The following is a 20,000-nucleotide window of genomic DNA, read 5'->3' on the forward strand; positions in this document are numbered from 1 at the left end:
TCTGCATTGTATAATGCAGAGTGTTACAGGGAGATAGAGGGATCGAGGGGTTGACCAACAGATGTCAGTCTCTAAACAGAGATGACAGGAAGTATACTTCATTTTATTTGTCACATGCGCCGAATACAACAGGTGTAGACCTTACCGTGAAATGCTTACTTACAAGCCCTTAACCAACAATGCCATTTTAATTTTAAAAAGTGTTAAGTAAAACATAGATAAGTAAAAAAAATTAAATAAAACATTATTAAAGAGCAGCAGTAAAATTAAATAACAGTCGAGAGGCTATATACAGGGGGTACCGGTACAGAGTCAATGTGCGGGGGTACAGGTTAGTCGAGGTAATTGAGGTAATATGTACATGTAGGTAGAGTTAAATCAGCCAATCACAGATAGCATAAAAGTCACAGTAACCATGGTAGCCACACACACACACACACAAAGCTATGCAGTGAATGACAACCAAACCCATTCCTAAATGGCCTTACCAAATAGGATGAACAGTCCATGTGGTGATATGCTCTGCAGGGAGGAGAAAGAGGAAGTCAGACAACTGGTCAAGTGAAGGCAATACTGGTGGTGTGGTGATACACTTTGTTCTCTAATGAAACCAACCAAGTTCCTTCTCTTTCCATCATCATCATCATCATCATCATCATCATCATCATCATCATCACACACAGCCAGCAGTGGCCCAGCCAGCCAGCCAGCCAACAGTGGCCCAGCCAACAGTGGCCCAGCCAGCCAGCCAGAAAGCCAGCCAGCCAGCCAACAGTGGCCCAGCCAGCCAGAAAGCCAGCCAGCCAGCCAGCCAGCCAACAGTGGCCCAGCCAGTCAGCCAGCCAACAGTGGCCCAGCCAGCCAGCCAGCCAACAGTGGCCCAGCCAGACAGAAAGCCTGCCAGCCAGCCAACAGCCTGCCAGCCAACCAGCCAGCCAGCCAGCCAGCCAGCCAGAAAGCCAGCCAGCCAGCCAGCCAGCCAGCCAGCCAGCCAGCCAACAGCCAGCCAACCAGCCAGCCAGCCAGCCAACCAGCCAGCCAGCCAGCCAGCCAGCCAGCCAGCCAGCCAGCCAGCCAACAGCCAGCCAACCAGCCAGCCTGCCTGCCAGCCAGCCAGCCAGCCAGCCAGCCAGCCAGCCAACCAGCCAGCCAGCCAGCCAGCCAGCCAGAAAGCCAGCCAGCCAGCCAACCAGCCAGACATTTAGTTATCTAGAATGTATCACTTTTCACCAAGTCAGTAACATTTAGTTATCTAGAATGTATCACTTTTCACCAGGTCAGTAACATTTAGTTATCTAGAAAGTATTACTTTTCACCAGGTCAGTAACATTTAGTTATCTGGAATGTATCACTTTTCACCAGGTCAGTAACATTTAGTTATCTGGAATGTATCACTTTTCACCAGGTCAGTAACATTTAGTTATCTAGAAAGTATCACTTCTCACCGGGTCAGTAACATTTAGTTATCTGGTATTTTACAGTGCCTTGCAAAAGTATTCATCCCCGTTGGTGTTTTTCCTATTTTGTTGCATTACAACCTGTAATTTAAATTGATTTTTATTTGGATTTCACGGAATGGACATACACAAAATAGTTAAAATTGGTGAAGTGAAATGAAAAAAAGAACTTGTTTCAAAAAATTCAAAAAAATAAATAACAGAAAAGTGGTGCGTGCATATGTATTCACTCCCTTTGCAATGAAGCCCCTAAATAAGATCTGGTGCAACCAATTACCTTCAGAAGTCACATAATTAGTTAAATAAAGTCCACCTGTGTGCAATCTAAGTGTCACATGATCTGTCACATGATCTCAGTATATGTACACCTGTTCTGAAAGGCCCCAGAGTCCGCAACACCACTAAGCAAGGGGCACCACCAAGCAAGCGGCACCATGAAGACCAAGGAGCTCTCCAAACAGGTCAGGGACAAAGTTGTGGAGAAGTACAGATCAGGGTTGGGTTATAAAAAAATATCTGAAACTTTGAACATCCCACGGAGCACCATTAAATCATTATTAAAAAATTTAAAGAATATGGCACCACAACAAACCTGCCAAGACCAAAACTCACGGACCAGGCAAGGAGGGCATTAATCAGAGAGGCAACAAAGAGACCAAAGATAACCCTGAAGGAGCTGCAAAGCTCCACAGCGGAGATTGGAGTATCTGTCCACAGGACCACTTTAAGCCGTACACTCCACAGAGCTGGGCTTTACGGAAGAGTGGCCAGAAAAAAGCCATTGCTTAAAGAAAAAAATAAGCAAACACGTTTGGTGTTCACCAAAAGGCATGTGGGAGACTCCCCAAACATATGGAAGAAGGTACTCTGGTCAGATGAGACTACAATTTAGCTTTATGGCCATCAAAAAGGTGGCAGCATCATGCTGTGGGGATGTTTTTCATCGGCAGGGACTTGGAAACTGGTCAGAATTGAAGGAATGATGGATGGCGCTAAATACAGGGAAATTCTTGAGGGAAACCTGTTTCAGTCTTCCAGAGATTTGAGACTGGGACGAAGGTTCACCTTCCAGCAGGACAATGACCCTAAGCATACTGCTAAAGCAACACTTTAGCAGTATGGTTTAAGGGGAAACATTTAATTGTCTTGGAATGGCCTAGTCAAAGCCCAGACCTCAATCCAATTGAGAATCTGTGGTATGACTTAAAGATTGCTGTACACCAGCGGAACCCATCCAACCTGAAGGAGCTGGAGCAGTTTTGCATTGAAGAATGGGCAAAAATCCCAGTGGCTAGATGTGCCAAGCTTATAGAGACATACCCCAAGAGACTTGCAGCTGTAATTGCTACAAAAGGTGGCTCTACAAAGTATTGACTTTGGGGGGGGGTGAATCGTTATGCACGCTCAAGTTTTCAGTTTTTTGTATTATTTCTTGTTTGTTTCATAATAAAACATATTTTGCATCTTCAAAGTGGTAGAAATGTTGTGTAAATCAAATGATACAAACCCCCCAAAAATCCATTTTAATTCCAGGTTGTAAGGCAACAAAATAGGAAAAATGCCAAGGGGGGTGAATACTTTCGGAAGCCACAGTATGTCTGTATTGGGTGGGTTGGTGTGTGGCATGTTCTGAGAGTTTTGCCTGGTCCCAGATCTGTTTGTGCTATCATGTCAACTCTTTGTCACTCATTGTAATGCCAAATGTTTAGCTTGACATTGAGCAATGGCGTTGGCAAGAGCACAAACAATAAAGAGGAGTTGAGGGGGTCACAGGGGGGTCGGAGGGTCACAGGGGGGTCGGGGGTCACTCACATCAGGGTTGAGGTTGGAGACAAGGAGAACGGAGTGAACAGCGATGGGCGCCATGCCGTGTAGGGTCATCCGTCCCGAGACTGAGCCTGGCATGGCGAGGGGTCCCAGAGCGCCGGTCATCGTGTGCATGGACAGACCTGGGGGCACGCACGATAGCAGGTCAAAGGGCGGGCCTACTAGAGGAGGGAGGAGGGCCCAGGGTCAGTAGGAGTAGTGGAGGAGGGAGGGGAGGGGAGGGAGGAGGGGGAGGGCCCAGGGTCAGTAGGAGGAATGGAGGGGGGAGGGGAGGGGAGGTGGGAGGGGAGGGGAGGGGGGAGGGGACGGGAGAGGGGACGGGAGGGGAGGGGGGAGGGCCCAGGGTCAGTAGGAGGAGTGGAGGGGGGAGGGGAGGGGGGAGGGGAGGGGAGGGGGGAGGGTCAGTAGGAGGAGTGGAGGAGGGAGGGGAGGGGAGGGGAGGGGAGGGGAGGGGAGGGGAGGGGAGGGGAGGGGGCCCAGGGTCAGTAGGAGGAATGGAGGAGGGAGGGGAGGGGGGAGGGGAGGGGGGAGGGTCAGTAGGAGGAGTGGAGGAGGGAGGGGAGGGGAGGGGAGGGGAGGGGAGGGGAGGGGAGGGGAGGGGAGGGGAGGGGGCCCAGGGTCAGTAGGTGGAATGGAGGAGGGAGGGGAGGGGAGGGGAGGGGAGGGGAGGGGAGGGGAGGGGGGAGGGTCAGTAGGAGGAGTGGAGGAGGGAGGGGAGGGGAGGGGGGAGGGCCCAGGGTCAGTAGGAGGAGTGGAGGAGAGAGGGGAGGGGAGGTGGGAGGGGAGGGGAGGGGGGAGGGTCAGTAGGAGGAGTGGAGGAGATGGGGCTGGAAGAGGGTGATAGTGGGGTGGAACCTACCTGTATAGGGGGTATGGGGCTGGAGGAGGGTGATAGTGGGGTGGAACCTACCTGCTTGGGGGAATCCGATAGAGGGGCCAAAACCTGCTGCCCCAGCGTAAGGCGAAGAGATGATACCTGGAGCACCTGGAAACACAATCAATCAAATTACATCAGCAGTTGTCACAAAGTGCTTAACAGTAACTTGCCCTAGACCCCAAAGGGCAAACAAAGCAGCAGTGGTGGAGAAAGTACCCAACTGTCATACTTGAGTAAAAGTAAAGATATCTTAATAGAAAATGACTCAAGTAAAAGTGAAAGTCACCCAGTAAAATGCTACTTGAGTTAAAGTCTAAAAGTATTGGGTTTTAAATATACTGAAGTATCAAAAGTAAAAGTGAAAGTATAAATAATTTCAAATTCCTTATATTAAGCAAACCAGACGGCACCATTTTCTTTTTTTAAGGATAGCCAGGGGAACACTCCAACACTCAGACATAATTTACAGATAGCCAGGGGCACACTCCAACACTCAGGCATAATTTACAGATAGCCAGGGGCACACTCCAACACTCAGACATAATGTACAGATAGCCAGGGGAACACTCCAACACTCAGACATAATTTACAGATAGCCAGGGGAACACTCCAACACTCAGACATAATTTACAGATAGCCAGGGGCACACTCCAACACTCAGACATAATTTACAGATAGCCAGGGGCACACTCCAACACTCAGACATAATTTACAAATGAACCACGTGTGTTTAGTGAGTCCGCCAGATCAGAGGCAGTAAGGATGACCAGGGATGTTCTCTTGATAAGTGTGTGAATTGGACCCTTGTCCTGTCGTCCTGCTAAACATTCAAAATGTAACGAGTACTTTTGGGTGTCAGGGAAAATGCATGGAGTAAAAAGTACATCATTTTATTTAGGAATGTAGTGAAGTAAAAGTAAAAGTAATCAAAAGTATAAATAGTAAAGGAAAAAACAACTTAAGCAGTACTTTAAAATATGTTTTACTTAAGTACTTTAAACCACTGTAAAGCAGAAGTGAAAGCACAGTGGAACAACTCCCGAGAACACACAGAGACATGTGATCACTAGCAGAGACATACCATCCACAACATTACATTTACATTTACATTTACGTCATTTAGCAGACGCTCTTATCCAGAGCGACTTACAAATAGGTGCATTCACCTCATAGCCAGTGGGATAACCACTTTTTCTTTTTTCTTTTTTTTTTTTTGGGGGGGGGGGTGGGGTAAGGGGGGGTAGAAGGATTACTTTATCCTATCCCAGGTATTCCTTAAAGAGGTGGGGTTTCAAATGTCTCCGGAAGGTGGTGAGTGACTCCGCTGTCCTGGCGTCGTGAGGGAGCTTGTTCCACATTATGAACGTTCAAAGAAAACATTTCAAATTCAAGCCCCCTACAAACAGTAGCCTCTTCCATATGACACGCGTTGCTCACAAAGCAATCCCAAAAGGGGACATTGCTTTTCAATTGGGCTGCCAATACAGGAAATGGGGGTTGTTTTGGCTGCCTATACAGGAAATGGGGGTTGTTGTGCTGCCAATACAGGAAATGGGGGTTGTTTGTGCTGCCAATACAGGACATGGGGGTTGTTGGGCTGCCAATACAGGAAATGGGGGTTGTTTGGCTGCAAATACAGGAAATGGGGGTTGTTTGGCTGCCAATACAGGAAATGGGGGTTGTTAGGCTGCCAATACAGGAAATGGGGGTTGTTAGGCTGCCAATACAGGAAATGGGGGTTGTTTGGCTGCCAATACAGGAAATGGGGGTTGTTAGGCTGCCAATACAGGAAATGGGGGTTGTTAGGCTGCCAATACAGGAAATGGGGGTTGTTAGGCTGCCAATACAGGAAATGGGGGTTGTTAGGCTGCCAATACAGGAAATGAAATGTTGGAAGGTTTACAGTTCATTAAAGAAGAATGTTCATAAACTTTAATCCCTACAAGCATTCCTTCCTGCCAGACAGGAGACCCAAATGGGACTCTATTCCCTAAATAGTGCACTATATAGGGCATAAGGTGTGATTTGGGACTCTATTCCCTAAATAGTGCACTATATAGGGCATAAGGTGTGATTTGGGACGCAACCAGTCTCTTCTCTTGTTACACTACAGAACCAATCCGTTTCGTGACAGCAGAGAGCTAGGTGTCTCAAACAACAACACATGATGAGGGTTGGTTCAACCTGGGCTCTATTTGCTATTTAGTGCACTTTTAGCCAAGGCCAATTTATAAAGAAAAACACGGTTTTAAATGAAATATTAGCTTTTGTCCTTAATTTGACCTTATGCACTAACAATGCTTTTCAGCATAAGCAGCTTGACTACTGCTAGAGTACTGTATTAGAGGTGTGCAAGTAGTCTGACAAAACGAGTATTGTAAGGGGCAAATTTCTGGATACGATTGTGATCAGAGTATTTTTTGTAATTATCCGTGATCTAAAAATATATATAATTTCCGCATCTTTCTCATGTCAGTCAGTCATGTGTGAGGTTCTACGTGGTCTAAACTCAACTGGCCAGTTTACGGGCTGTACGTTGATCCTGCTGCTCTGATTGGATAGTTTCACCCGATGGCTTTTCCTCTAATGTTTTCAGTCATTTATATTGCTGCTGCCTACTGCTGTGATAAACGACATGGACGTTCACTATCAATGGGCATAATATCTAACACGCGGGGCAACGGAGGGGAACAAGATGAAACGCTGATGCACAATCTGACTGAGTGACAAACCGCTACAAGTTGAGGAACACACACACACACACACACACACACACACACACACACACACACACACACACACACACACAGACACAGACACAGACACAGACACAGACACAGACACACACACACACACACACACACACACAGACACACACACACACACACACACACACACACACAAACACACACACACACACACACAGACACAGACACAGACACACACACACAGACACACACACACACACACACACACACACATACACACACACAGACACACACACACACACAGACACACACACACACACAGACACACACACACACACACACACACACACACACACACACACCCCTTTTTTGAATTTCCTGTCTTTTTCGGCTTCAAACAAAAGCTAATATTTAACTTTAAAACGTCGTTTTTTGTATTCATTTCCAGAGTTTTTCCCGGATGGTTTGATAATAGCACCAAACAGTATTACTGTGCATTATAACTACACTGCTCAAAAAAATAAAGGGAACACTTAAACAACACAATGTAAGTCCAAGTCAATCACACTTCTGTGAAATCAAACTGTCCACTTAGGAAGCAACACTGATTGACAATACATTTCACATGCTGTTGTGCAAATGGGATAGACAACAGGTGGAAATTATAGGCAATTAGCAAGACACCCCCAATAAAGGAGTGGTTCTGCAGGTGGTGACCACAGACCACTTCTCAGTTCCTATGCTTCCTGGCTGATGTTTTGGTCACTTTTGAATGCTGGCGGTGCTTTCACTCTAGTGGTAGCATGAGACGGAGTCTACAACCCACACAAGTGGCTCAGGTAGTGCAGCTCATCCAGGATGGCACATCAATGCGAGCTGTGGCAAGAAGGTTTGCTGTGTCTGTCAGCGTAGTGTCCAGAGCATGGAGGCGCTACCAGGAGACAGGCCAGTACATCATGAGACGTGGAGGAGGCCGTAGGAGGGCAACAACCCAGCAGCAGGACCGCTACCTCCGCCTTTGTGCAAGGAGGAGTAGGAGGAGCACTGCCAGAGCCCTGCAAAATGACCTCCAGCAGGCCACAAATGTGCATGTGTCTGCTCAAACGGTCAGAAACAGACACCATGAGGGTGGTATGAGGGCCTGACGTCCACAGGTGGGGGTTGTGCTTACAGCCCAACACCGTGCAGGACGTTTGGCATTTGCCAGAGAACACCAAGATTGGCAAATTCGCCACTGGCGCCCTGTGCTCTTCACAGATGAAAGCAGGTTCACACTGAGCACATGTGACAGACGTGACAGAGTCTGGAGACGCCGTGGAGAACGTTCTGCTGCCTGCAACATCCTCCAGCATGACCGGTTTGGCGGTGGGTCAGTCATGGTGTGGGGTGGCATTTCTTTGGGGGGCCGCACAGCCCTCCATGTGCTCGCCAGAGGTAGCCTGACTGCCATTAGGTACCGAGATGAGATCCTCAGACCCCTTGTGAGGTTGGCCCTGGGTTCCTCCTAATGCAAGACAATGCTAGACCTCATGTGGCTGGAGTGTGTCAGCAGTTCCTGCAAGAGGAAGGCATTGATGCTATGGACTGGCCTGCCTGTTCCCCAGACCTGAATCCAATTGAGCACATCTGGGACATCATGTCTCGCTCCATCCACCAATGCCACGTTGCACCACAGACTGTCCAGGAGTTGGCGGATGCTTTAGTCCAGGTCTGGGAGGAGATCCCTCAGGAGACCATCCGCCACCTCATCAGGAGCATGCCCAGGCATTGTAGGGAGGTCATACAGGCACGTGGAGGCCACACACACTACTGAGCCTCATTTTGATTTGTTTTAAGGACATTACATCAAAGTTGGATCAGCCTGTAGTGTGGTTTTCCACTTTAATTTTGAGGGTGACTCCAAATCCAGACCTCCATGGGTTGATAAATTTGATTTCCATTGATAATTTTTGTGTGATTTTGTTGTCAGCACATTCAACTATGTAAAGAAAAAAGTATTTAATAAGATTATTTCATTCATTCAGATCTAGGATGTGTTATTTTAGTGTTCCCTTTATTTTTTTGAGCAGTGTATATATGTTTACATGACTTATTTGATTGATTTCCATTTTATAAGTCAGAAGACAGCCATCCAGACCTTCCTAGGACCATGTAAAGGTCCTCTGTCGAATAAACGTGTATTTGCCTCCCTCTGGTGGTCGGCTGCATCATTATTATTATTATTATCACTATTGTTATGCATCATAAGCCAGATATTGTTGTTGTGGGAGGAGGCCAGAGGGAGGTGCTGAGTTTGACTGCTACATGGAGCAGGCCTTTTCTAACAAGCTGCTTATATACCTGCCCCTCGCGTCACGCTTGGACAGCCTCGGATATCAGTGCAACGTTACCTCAAAGGGGCGGTCCTTAGAATACCATTTATCCAGCTCGACTGCTACGCGGCACAGACGTGGCCATTATCTCGTCAGAGGAGCTTGCTTTGATGTTGCTGATAATGTGTTTTCTTGTATGCCGAATAAGCCAGATATTGTTGTTGTGGGAGGAGGCCAGAGGGAGGTGCTGAGTTTGACTGCTACATGGAGCAGGCCTTTTCTAACAAGCTGCTTATATACCTGCCCCTCGCGTCACGCTTGGACAGCCTCGGATATCAGTGCAACGTTACCTCAAAGGGGCGGTCCTTAGAATACCATTTATCCAGCTCGACTGCTACGCGGCACAGACGTGGCCATTATCTCGTCAGAGGAGCTTGCTTTGATGTTGCTGATAATGTGTTTTCTTGTATGCCGAATAAGCCAGATATTGTTGTTGTGGGAGGAGGCCAGAGGGAGGTGCTGAGTTTGACTGCTACATGGAGCAGGCCTTTTCTAACAAGCTGCTTATATACCTGCCCCTCGCGTCACGCTTGGACAGCCTCGGATATCAGTGCAGGCTTTGCTATTGGGAAGTATGGGCCATGTCTACAGGCTGACAGTACCTAGCCTTCAGATAACAGGCTGACAGTACCTAGCCTTCAGATAACAGGCTGACAGTACCTAGCCTTCAGATAACAGGCTGACAGTACCTAGCCTTCAGATAGCAGTCTGGGCCATGTCTACAGGCTGACAGTACCTAGCCTTCAGATAACAGGCTGACAGTACCTAGCCTTCAGATAACAGGCTGACAGTACCTAGCCTTCAGATAACAGGCTGACAGTACCTAGCCTTCAGATAGCAGTCTGGGCCATGTTCACAAAACCTACTCCCCATAAGGAGACTAAAAAGATTTGGCATGGGTCCTCAGATCCTCAAAAGGTTATACAGCTGCACCATCGAGAGCATCCTGACTGGTTGCATCACCGCCTGGTATGGCAACTGCTCGGCCTCCGACCACAAGGCACTACAGAGGGTAGTGCGTACGGCCCAGTACATCACTGGGGCCAAGCTTCCTGCCATCCAGGACCTCTATACCAGGCGGTGTCAGAGGAAGGCCATAAAAATTGTCAAAGACTCCAGCCACCCTAGTCATAGACTGCTCTCTCTGCTACCACACAGCAAGCGGTACCGGAGCGCCAAGTCTAGGTCCAAAAGGCTTCTTAACAGCTTCTACCCCCAAGCCATAAGACTCCTGCACAGGTAATCAAATGGCTACCCGGACTATTTGCATTGTGTCCCCCCACCCCCTCTTTTACGCTGCTGCTACTCTCTGTTTATTATCTATGCATAGTCACTTTAACTCTACCTACATGTACATATTACCTCAATTACCTCGACTAACCGGTGCCCCCCGCACATTGCCTCGGTAGCGGTACCCCCTGTATATAGCCTCGCTATTGTTATTTTTACTGCTGCTCTTTAATTATTTGTTACTTTTATTTCGTATTTTATATTGTATTTTTTGTGTGATTTCTTTTTGGTATTCTTTCTTAAAACTGCATTGTTGGTTAAGGGCTTGTAAGTAAGCATTTCACTGTAAGGTCTACACCTGTTGTATTCGGCGCATGTGACAAATACAATTTTATTTTATTTTATTTGATAGGAGTCCAGATATCTCTGTCCTGAAACAGTACAATCCTTATGGTATGAATTATGATTTGGGGATTCAAATAAAGTATTTTGTGTCTGTATGTGTGTGTGTCTGTGAGTCTGTGTGTGTGTCTGTATGTGTGTCTGTATGTGTGTCTGTGTGTCTGTATGTGTGTGTGTGTGTGTGTGTGTGTGTGTGTGTGTGTGTGTGTGTGTGTGTGTGTGTGTTTGTGTGTGTGTGTGTGATTACGAGCGTGTGGGTTGTGATAGATGTTGTTGTCCCAGGCTGCTCTATAAATCAGCAGAGCTGTCTGAGCAGAGGGCTGCTGGAGGTACTGATAAACACACACACACACACACACACACACACACACACACACACACACACACACACACACACACACACACACACACACACACACACACACACACACACACACACACACACACACACACACACACAGACGGACAGACACAAAGACACACACAGACACAGCCACACATTTATTCCATTCCAGCCCTTACAATTACCCCGTCCTCCCATAGCTCCTCCCACCAGCCTCCTCTGATAGCCTTTGTGGGCTTTCTATAGTGATAAAGGCAGCCGTCTGATGTGCTGCAGTGTGCTGCGAGCTGATATACGCAGGACCATCATCATCATCATCATCATCATCATCATCAGACAGGCAGCAAACCAGGGAACCAGGCAACAACACACAGCTATAACTTCCCTGTCTACCGTTACGGAAAAACCACAAGAATTTCACGTGATCACGTGATTTAATGTGAAGTTAATGTGACAACATGTGAAGCAACATGTACGAACATGATCTCGTGAAATAAATATTTACATTTACATTTACATTTTAAGTCATTTAGCAGACGCTCTTATCCAGAGCGACTTACAGTTAAGTGAGTGCATACATTTTCATATTGACCCCCCTGGCCCCCCGTGGGAATCGAACCCACCCAAATATGAAATAAATGTGACAACATGGGGATGCAACATTTCAACATGTGACACAAACCGGTGCGCCTGGCACCTACTACCATACCCCGTTCAAAGGCACGTAAATATTTTGTCTTGACCATTCACCCTCTGGATGGCACACATACACATTTACATTTACATTTTAGTCATTTAGCAGACGCTCTTATCCAGAGCGACTTACAGGAGCAATTAGGGTTAAGTGCCTTGCTCAAGGGCACATTAACGTCATTTAGCAGACGCTCTTAGCCAGAGCGACTCACAAATTGGTGCGTTCACCCTATAGCCAGTGGGATAACCACTTTACAATTTGGGGGGGGGGGGGGGGGGGTAGAAGGATTACTTTATCCTATCCCAGGTATTCCTTAAAGAGGTGGGGTTTCAAGTGTCTCCGGAAGGTGGTGAGTGACTCCGCTGTCCTGGCGTCGTGAGGGAGCTTGTTCCACCATTGGGGTGCCAGAGCAGCGAACAGTTTTGACTGGGCTGAGCGGGAACTATGCTTCCGCAGAGGAAGGGGAGCCAGCAGGCCAGAGGTGGATGAACGCAATGCCCTCGTTTGGGTGTAGGGACTGATCAGAGCCTGAAGGTACAGAGGTGCCGTTCCCCTCACTGCTCCATAGGCAAGCACCATGGTCTTGTAGCGGATGCGAGCTTCAACTGGAAGCCAGTGGAGTGTGCGGAGGAGGGGGGTGACGTGAGAGAACTTGGGAAGGTTGAACACCAAGTCTCAATTGTCTCAAGGCTTAAAAATCCTTCTTTAACCTGTCTCCTCCCCTTCATCTACACTGATTGAAGTGGATTTAACAAGTGACATCAATAAGGGATCATAGCTTTCACCTGGTCAGTCATGGAAAGAGCAGGTGTTCTTAATGTTTTGTACACTCAGTGTTCTTGGTAACTAATAACCATCTGGTGGCCCTGCAGAGACATTAAGCCGCTCCAGACCAAAAGGTCGCGAGTTCATATCCTGAGAGCGTTTATGAACACTCAGGGCTAGATTCTATCAGATCTGTGCTTGCAGAGACCCGCATTGTTTTGGCGGTGTCGGAGGTAGAACTGGGTCAGAGCTGTAAAATCCACAAGCACATGCGTTATATCTCCCGAGTGGAGCGGTGGTCTAAGGCACTGCATCGCAGTGCTAGCTGTGCCACTAGAGATCCTGGTTTGAATCCAGGCTCTGTTGGCCACGACCGGGAGACCCATGGGGGCGGCGCACAATTGGCCCAGCGTCGTCCAGGGTAGGGGAGGGAATGGCCGGCAGGGATGTAGCTCAGTTGGTAGAGCATTTTTTGCAACGCCAGGGTTGTGGGTTCAATTCCCACAGAGGGTCAGTATAAAAAATAAAATTATGTATGCACTAACTGTAAGTCGTTCTGGATAAGAGCGTCTGCTAAATGAGTAAAATGAAAATTGCCATTGGCTGCATTAAGAGAAATCCCATGCAGCCTCGTTGGAACACTGAAATGTTCCACAGCCGCTCACCGATTTGACAGCTCAAAAACACTAGCTACAGTGGGGAAAAAAGTATTTAGTCAGCCACCAATTGTGCAAGTTCTCCCACTTAAAAAGATGAGAGAGGCCTGTAATTTTCATCATAGGTACACGTCAACTATGACAGACAAAATGAGAAGAAAAAAATCCAGAAAATCACATTGTAGGATTTTTAATGAATTTATTTGCAAATTATGGTGGAAAATAAGTATTTGGTCAATAACAAAAGTTTCTCAATACTTTGTTATATACCGTTTGTTGGCAATGACACAGGTCAAACGTTTTCTGTAAGTCTTCACAAGGTTTTCACACACTGTTGCTGGTATTTTGGCCCATTCCTCCATGCAGATCTCCTCTAGACCAGTGATGTTTTGGGGCTGTCGCTGGGCAACACGGACTTTCAACTCCCTCCAAAGATTTTCTATGGGGTTGAGATCTGGAGACTGGCTAGGCCACTCCAGGACCTTGAAATGCTTCTTACGAAGCCACTCCTTCGTTGCCCGGGCGGTGTGTTTGGGATCATTGTCATGCTGAAAGACCCAGCCACGTTTCATCTTCAATGCCCTTGCTGATAGAAGGAGGTTTTCACTGAAAATCTCACGATACATGGCCCCATTCATTCTTTCCTTTACACGGATCAGTCGTCCTGGTCCCTTTGCAGAAAAACAGCCCCAAAGCATGATGTTTCCACCCCCATGCTTCACAGTAGGTATGGTGTTCTTTGGATGCAACTCAGCATTCTTTGTCCTCCAAACACGACGAGTTGAGTTTTTACCAAAAAGTTCTATTTTGGTTTCATCTGATCATATGACATTCTCCCAATCCTCTTCTGGATCATCCAAATGCACTCTAGCAAACTTCAGACGGGCCTGGACATGTACTGGCTTAAGCAGGGGGACACGTCTGGCACTGCAGGATTTGAGTCCCTGGCGGCGTAGTGTGTTACTGATGGTAGGCTTTGTTACTTTGGTCCCAGCTCTCTGCAGGTCATTCACTAGGTCCCCCCGTGTGGTTCTGGGATTTTTGCTCACCGTTCTTGTGATCCTTTTGACCCCACAGGGTGAGATCTTGCGTGGAGACCCAGATCGAGGGAGATTATCAGTGGTCTTGTATGTCTTCCATTTCCTAATAATTGCTCCCACAGTTGATTTCTTCGAACCAAGCTGCTTACCTATTGCAGATTCAGTCTTCCCAGCCTGGTGCAGGTCTACAATTTTGTTTCTGGTGTCCTTTGACAGCTCTTTGGTCTTGGCCATAGTGGAGTTTGGAGTGTGACTGTTTGAGGTTGTGGACAGGTGTCTTTTATACTGATAACAAGTTCAAACAGGTGCCATTAATACAGGTAACGAGTGGAGGACAGAGGAGCCTCTTAAAGAAGAAGTTAAAGGTCTGTGAGAGCCAGAAATCTTGCTTGTTTGTAGGTGACCAAATACTTATTTTCCACCCTAATTTGCTAATAAATTTATTAAAAATCCTACAATGTGAATTTCTGGAATTTTTTTCTCTCAATTTGTCTGTCATAGTTGTCGTGTACCTATGATGAAAATTACAGGCCTCTCTCATCTTTTTAAGTGGGAGAACTTGGACCATTGGTGGCTGACTAAATACTTTTTTCCCCCACTGTATGTGGGTGTCGGCTATCAAGTGTTTATGCTTGATCTGATTGAATCTAGGCCTTAGTAAAAGTAAAGTGTCCTTGAGCATTATTGACTTGATTCCAGCCAACTTTCAGCAAAGTGCAGAGATGTATTCTTGCCAATAAATCTATTGCTGATCTCTGTCATGGGCACAGACCTTGTTTGCGAAGCAGGAATTCAGGTTTCTGTCATTTAAGAGGTTGTGAGATCAAATCCCAGTTGTGGCTGCATCCCAAGTGTGCTAACCAATGTTGAGATCAAATCCATTTAAGTCCCAGTCAATTACTGACAAAATACAGTTCAGCTGTTCAAATACATTAAAATAGAAATACAACTATTTTCACCGCAACTCAGTAGCCGGTAACTTAAATAAATAAATTATAACTTAATTATAAAATTACAGTTATTAATTCATTACAGTTTGTGCCATAAGCGCATCTAAAGTATCCTTTAAGTTTAAATGCAATTGCAAGTGATGCATGCCAATTTAATTTACAGGATGGGCTAAAAAGTTCCCAAGTGCATTGACAGTAAATATAAAAACACTAATACAGTATCCTACTGTAGAAATACAGTATCCTACTGTAGAAATAGGATTACCGTATAATGACAAAAATGTACCACAAATGAACAGCAATGGCTAACACTGTAGTTTCATGTCATCACATGTTGAACAACCTAATTTCAGATGTGGAAAAAAATCACATGATTTCACATGTCAAATGTGAAATCATGTGAAAACATTTCACATGTGATCACCGTTTTCAAATGTGCGATTCCATGTGTTATCGCTGTTCAGCTAAAATACAACCCCACCTGGGATATGAACTCACAGCCTCCAGAGCTGAAGTATGCTGATCTTCCTGCTGTGCTACAAAGCCTGTGGCATTCCCTACACATTTAAGTCATTTAGCAGACGCTCTTATCCAGAGCAATTAGGGTTAAGTGCCTTGCTCAAGGACACATCGACAGATTTTTCACCTAGTCGGCTCAGGGATTAGAACCAGCGACCTTTCGGTTACTGGCACAACGCTCTTAACCACTAAGCCACCTGCCACCCCACCTATAATACCTCTCTGCACTTAGTTAAAGAGTGCCATCTGCACTGCTATTGTAATTCTCAGTTCATCTGACTATTCTCTCATTGACTTATTCCAGTAGTTTGTGTTCAGTATTAGTCGTCTAATGTTGGCATATTATTCTGTTTTAACGTTACTCCTTAATCGCTATGATAAATATCATGGTTTTTTTCTTCAGTGTATTTTTAACAAGGCTGAGGTTTACTTAGAAGTTCAAAGTGTAGCAATTCAGGTGAAATCTGTACTTGACACAAACATGGTGGTGTAGCAGGAAGATTGGAATGCTGTGAACCAAGAGGTTGTGAGTTCAAATCCCAGGCAAGGACATAATTACTGAATAAATGAACATACACAATTCAAATATGTGTGGTAAAAGCACTGTGTGTATCATAATGATACATTTTTGTTTACATCACCCGTGAAAGGTCATGTGATCCCATGTGAAACTTCATGTGAAAATATCATCACATAACAATTTCACATGTGCAAAACATGTGGAAATGTCACGTGAAATCATGTGATTTTCCATGTGAAATCGTGTGGTTTTTCTGTAAGGGTAGGTATTACTGCAGGCTCAGCCCTAATCAACACCACATGACCAAAAGTATGTGGATACCTGCTTGTCGAACATCTCATTCCAATATCATGGGCATTAATATGGAGTTGGTCCCCCCCCTTTGCTGCTATAACAGCCTCCACTCTTCTGGGAAGGCTTTTCCACTAGATGTTGGAACATTGCTGTGGGGACTTGCTTCCATTCAGCCACAACAGTATTAGTGAGGTCGGGCACTGATGTTGGGCGATTACGCCTGGCTCGCAGTCGGCGTTCCAATTCATCCCAAAGGCGTTCGATGGGGTTGAGGTCAGGGCTCTGTGCAGGCCAGTCAACTTCTTCCACACCGATCTCGACAAAACTATTTTCTGTGCGGACCTCGCTTTTGTGCACGAGGGCTGTCCGAGTAAAAATGACCTGCTTTGTTTTATATCAATATATGCTTAACATTGGTAAAGAGATTTTGATAACTTGCAATACTGTGCCTCTGAGAAGGGTTGGTTCCACTCTCTGCCCCCTGCAGCTGGTTTGTGCGTATCGTCAAGGACGGGAGTTAAAACTTGGTCTGAGAAGTGACCACAGTGCCTCAGTTCATACTGTTCTTCTGTTATCTTCCACAGCTGTGCGGAGATGTGAGGTGAAACGGAACTAACGTTATCACTTTTTTGTGCGCTATGAACCGATACACATGACTAAACATTTTTAGGTCCACTATATAAGACCTCTGTTTATCTCTGTATGTCAGAGCTCTAGGCCCAACACTCAAGGGTGTTGGGTCGACCAGCCTCATTAATGCAGAGCACTCACTCTATTCATTTGTGTGTGTGGTGTGACCTGCTCCCTTTATTAATACGTTTTGAGTAAAGTATCCTGATTGGTGATTGACCTTGTTGTTAAAGTAGAACTTCCACGACAGGGGCGTTGTCATGCTGAAACAGGAAAGGGCCTTCCCCAAACTGTTGCCACAAAGTTGGAAGCACTGAATCATCTAGAAACGTCTTTGTATGCTGTAGTGTTAAGATTTTCCTTCTCTGGAACTAACAGGCCTAGCCCGAACCATGAAAAACAGCCCCAGACCACTGTTCCTCCTCCACCAAACTTTACAGTTGGCACTATTCATTGGGGCAGGTAACGTTCTCCTGGCATCTGCCTAACCCAGATTTGTCCGTCGGACTTCACTTTTCCTTCACTCTGATGTCCGACTCATCCCAAACCCTCTCAATTTGGTTTAGGTCGGGGGATTGTAGAGGCCTGGTCATCTGATGCAGCACTCCATCACTCTCCTTCTTGGTCAAATAGCCCTTACACAGCCTGGAGGTGTGTTGGGTCATTGTCCTGTTGAAAAACAAATGATAGTCCCACTAAGGCCAAACCAAATGGGATGGCGTATCGCTGCAGAATGCTGTGGTAGCCATGTTGGTTAAGTGTGCCTTGAATTCTAAATAAATCACAGACAGTGTCACCAGCAAAGCACCCCCGCATCATAACACCTCCTCCTCCATGCTTTACGGTGGGAAATATACATGCGGAGATCATCCGTTCACCCACACCGCGTCTCACAAAGACATGGCGGTTGGAACCAAAAATCTCCAATTTGGACCCCAGACCAAAGGACAAATTTCCACCGGTCTAATGTCCATTGCTCGTCATTCTTCTTCTTATTGGTGTCCTTTAGTAGTTTCTTTGCAGCAATTCGACCATGAAGGCCTGATTCACACAGTCCCCTCTGAACAGTTGATGTTGACTTGAACTCTGTGAACCATTTATTTGGGCTGCAATTTCTGAGGCTGGTAACTCTAATGAACTTGTCCTCTGCAGCAGAGTTAACTCTGGGTCTTCCATTCCTGTGGTGGTCCTCATGAGAGCCAGTTTCATCATAGTGCTTGATGGTTTTTGCGACTGCACTTGAAGAAACTTTCAAAGTTCTTGAAATGTTCCGTATTGACTGACCTTCATGTCTTAAAGTAATGGTGGACTGTCGTTTCTCTTTGCTTATTTGAGCTGTTCTTGCCATAAAATGGACTTGGTGTTTTACCAAATAGGGCTATCTTCTGTATACCCCCCATACCTTGTCACAACACAACTGATTGGCTCAAACGCATTAAGAAGGAAAGAAATTTTACAAATTAACTTTTAACAAGGCACACCTGTTAATTGAAATGCATTCCAGGTGACTACCTCATGAAGCTGGTTGAGAGAATGCCAAGAGTGTGCAAAGCTGTCATCTAGGCAAAGGGTGGCTATTTGAAGAATCTCAAATATAAAATATTTGTTTAACACTTTGTTTGGTTACTACATGATTCCATATGTGTTATTTCATAGTTTTGATGTCTTCACTATTATTCTACAATGTAGAAAATAGTAAAAAATAAAGAAAAACCCTTGAATGAGTAGGTGTGTCCAAACTTTTGACTGGTAGTGTATATTTGTATATATAGTGTATATGCTCTCTGTCACCTGGAAGAAACAGAAATGTGTGTTAGAATAACACTTTTGCATCCATGTTTGGTATTTATCTAAAACGTGTCCTCTGAATAGAACTCTGAAGCTATCTACTCTATATGGATGTATGATCTCTGTGGTTCCTTGTAGTTGTTCAGAGTGAACAACTTTAACTGCATTGTTGGTTAAGGGCTGGTAAGTAAGCATTTATGTTGTATTCGGCGCATGTGACAAATACAATTTGATTTGATTTGAACTCTGACGACACTGTATACAATTGTCCTACCCAGCCCACGCCCTCAGGCCATCAAACATAGACATGACCCCCTTCCTAGAGGACGTTGGCTGGTTCCATCTGATTGGATATCTTAGTTTTACTACCTGTGAATTGGTCAACAATTGATTTTGAGTACCAACAAGTCAGATCTGGTATAAATGGAATGAAGGTCTCGCATCCTGTATCCTGTCCATTGGAAAACGTTTTGTATGATACTGTATTTTCACATTTCCTAGGCTTCTGGCCTCTGGCCTAGTAGGGATCTCTTTGTTCATGCTTTGTCTTAACCATAGGATGTACAGTTGAAGTCGGAAGTTTACATACACTTAGGTTGGAGTCATGAAAACTCGTTTTTCAACCACTCCACAAATTTCTTGTTAACAAACTATAGTTTTGGAAAGTCGGTTAGGACATCTACTTTGTGCATGACACAAGTAATTTTTCCAACAATTGTTAAGACAGATTATTTCACTTATAATTCACTGTATCACAATTCCAGTGGGTCAGAAGTTTACATACACTAAGTTGACTGTGCCTTTAAACAATTTGGAAAATTCCAGAAAATGTCATGGCTTTAGAAGCTTCTGATAGGCTAATTGACATAATTTGAGTCAATTTGAGGTGTACCTGTGGATGTATTTCAAGGCCTACCTTCAAACTCAG

The 20,000-nt window shown here is 45.6% G+C and overlaps 1 protein-coding gene across 3 annotated transcripts in view; it reads right to left on the bottom strand.

The window, feature by feature from the left end:
- Positions 1-71: 71 nt before the first annotated feature.
- LOC311115672 (polypyrimidine tract-binding protein 3-like) overlaps positions 72-20,000 on the bottom strand; it is a 50,458-nt gene continuing 30,529 nt past the window's right edge. Inside the window, exons 5-7 of one of the 3 annotated variants that reach the window (XM_084190833.1) lie at positions 4,195-4,269; positions 3,270-3,406; positions 72-522 (exon numbers count right to left, since the gene is read on the bottom strand). In XM_084190833.1, coding sequence (XP_084046959.1) covers positions 475-522; positions 3,270-3,406; positions 4,195-4,269 — 260 coding nt within the window. In that variant the 3' untranslated portion in view covers positions 72-474. Of the gene's footprint in view, positions 523-3,269; positions 3,446-4,194; positions 4,270-20,000 lie in introns of all 3 variants that reach the window. The other 2 variants (XM_084190832.1, XM_084190831.1) reach the window with 2 other exon arrangements.

This window comes from Coregonus lavaretus (genome assembly GCF_964263955.1).
Source record: "Coregonus lavaretus genome assembly, contig: HAP1_SCAFFOLD_3690, whole genome shotgun sequence".
Lineage (NCBI taxonomy): Eukaryota > Metazoa > Chordata > Actinopteri > Salmoniformes > Salmonidae > Coregonus > Coregonus lavaretus.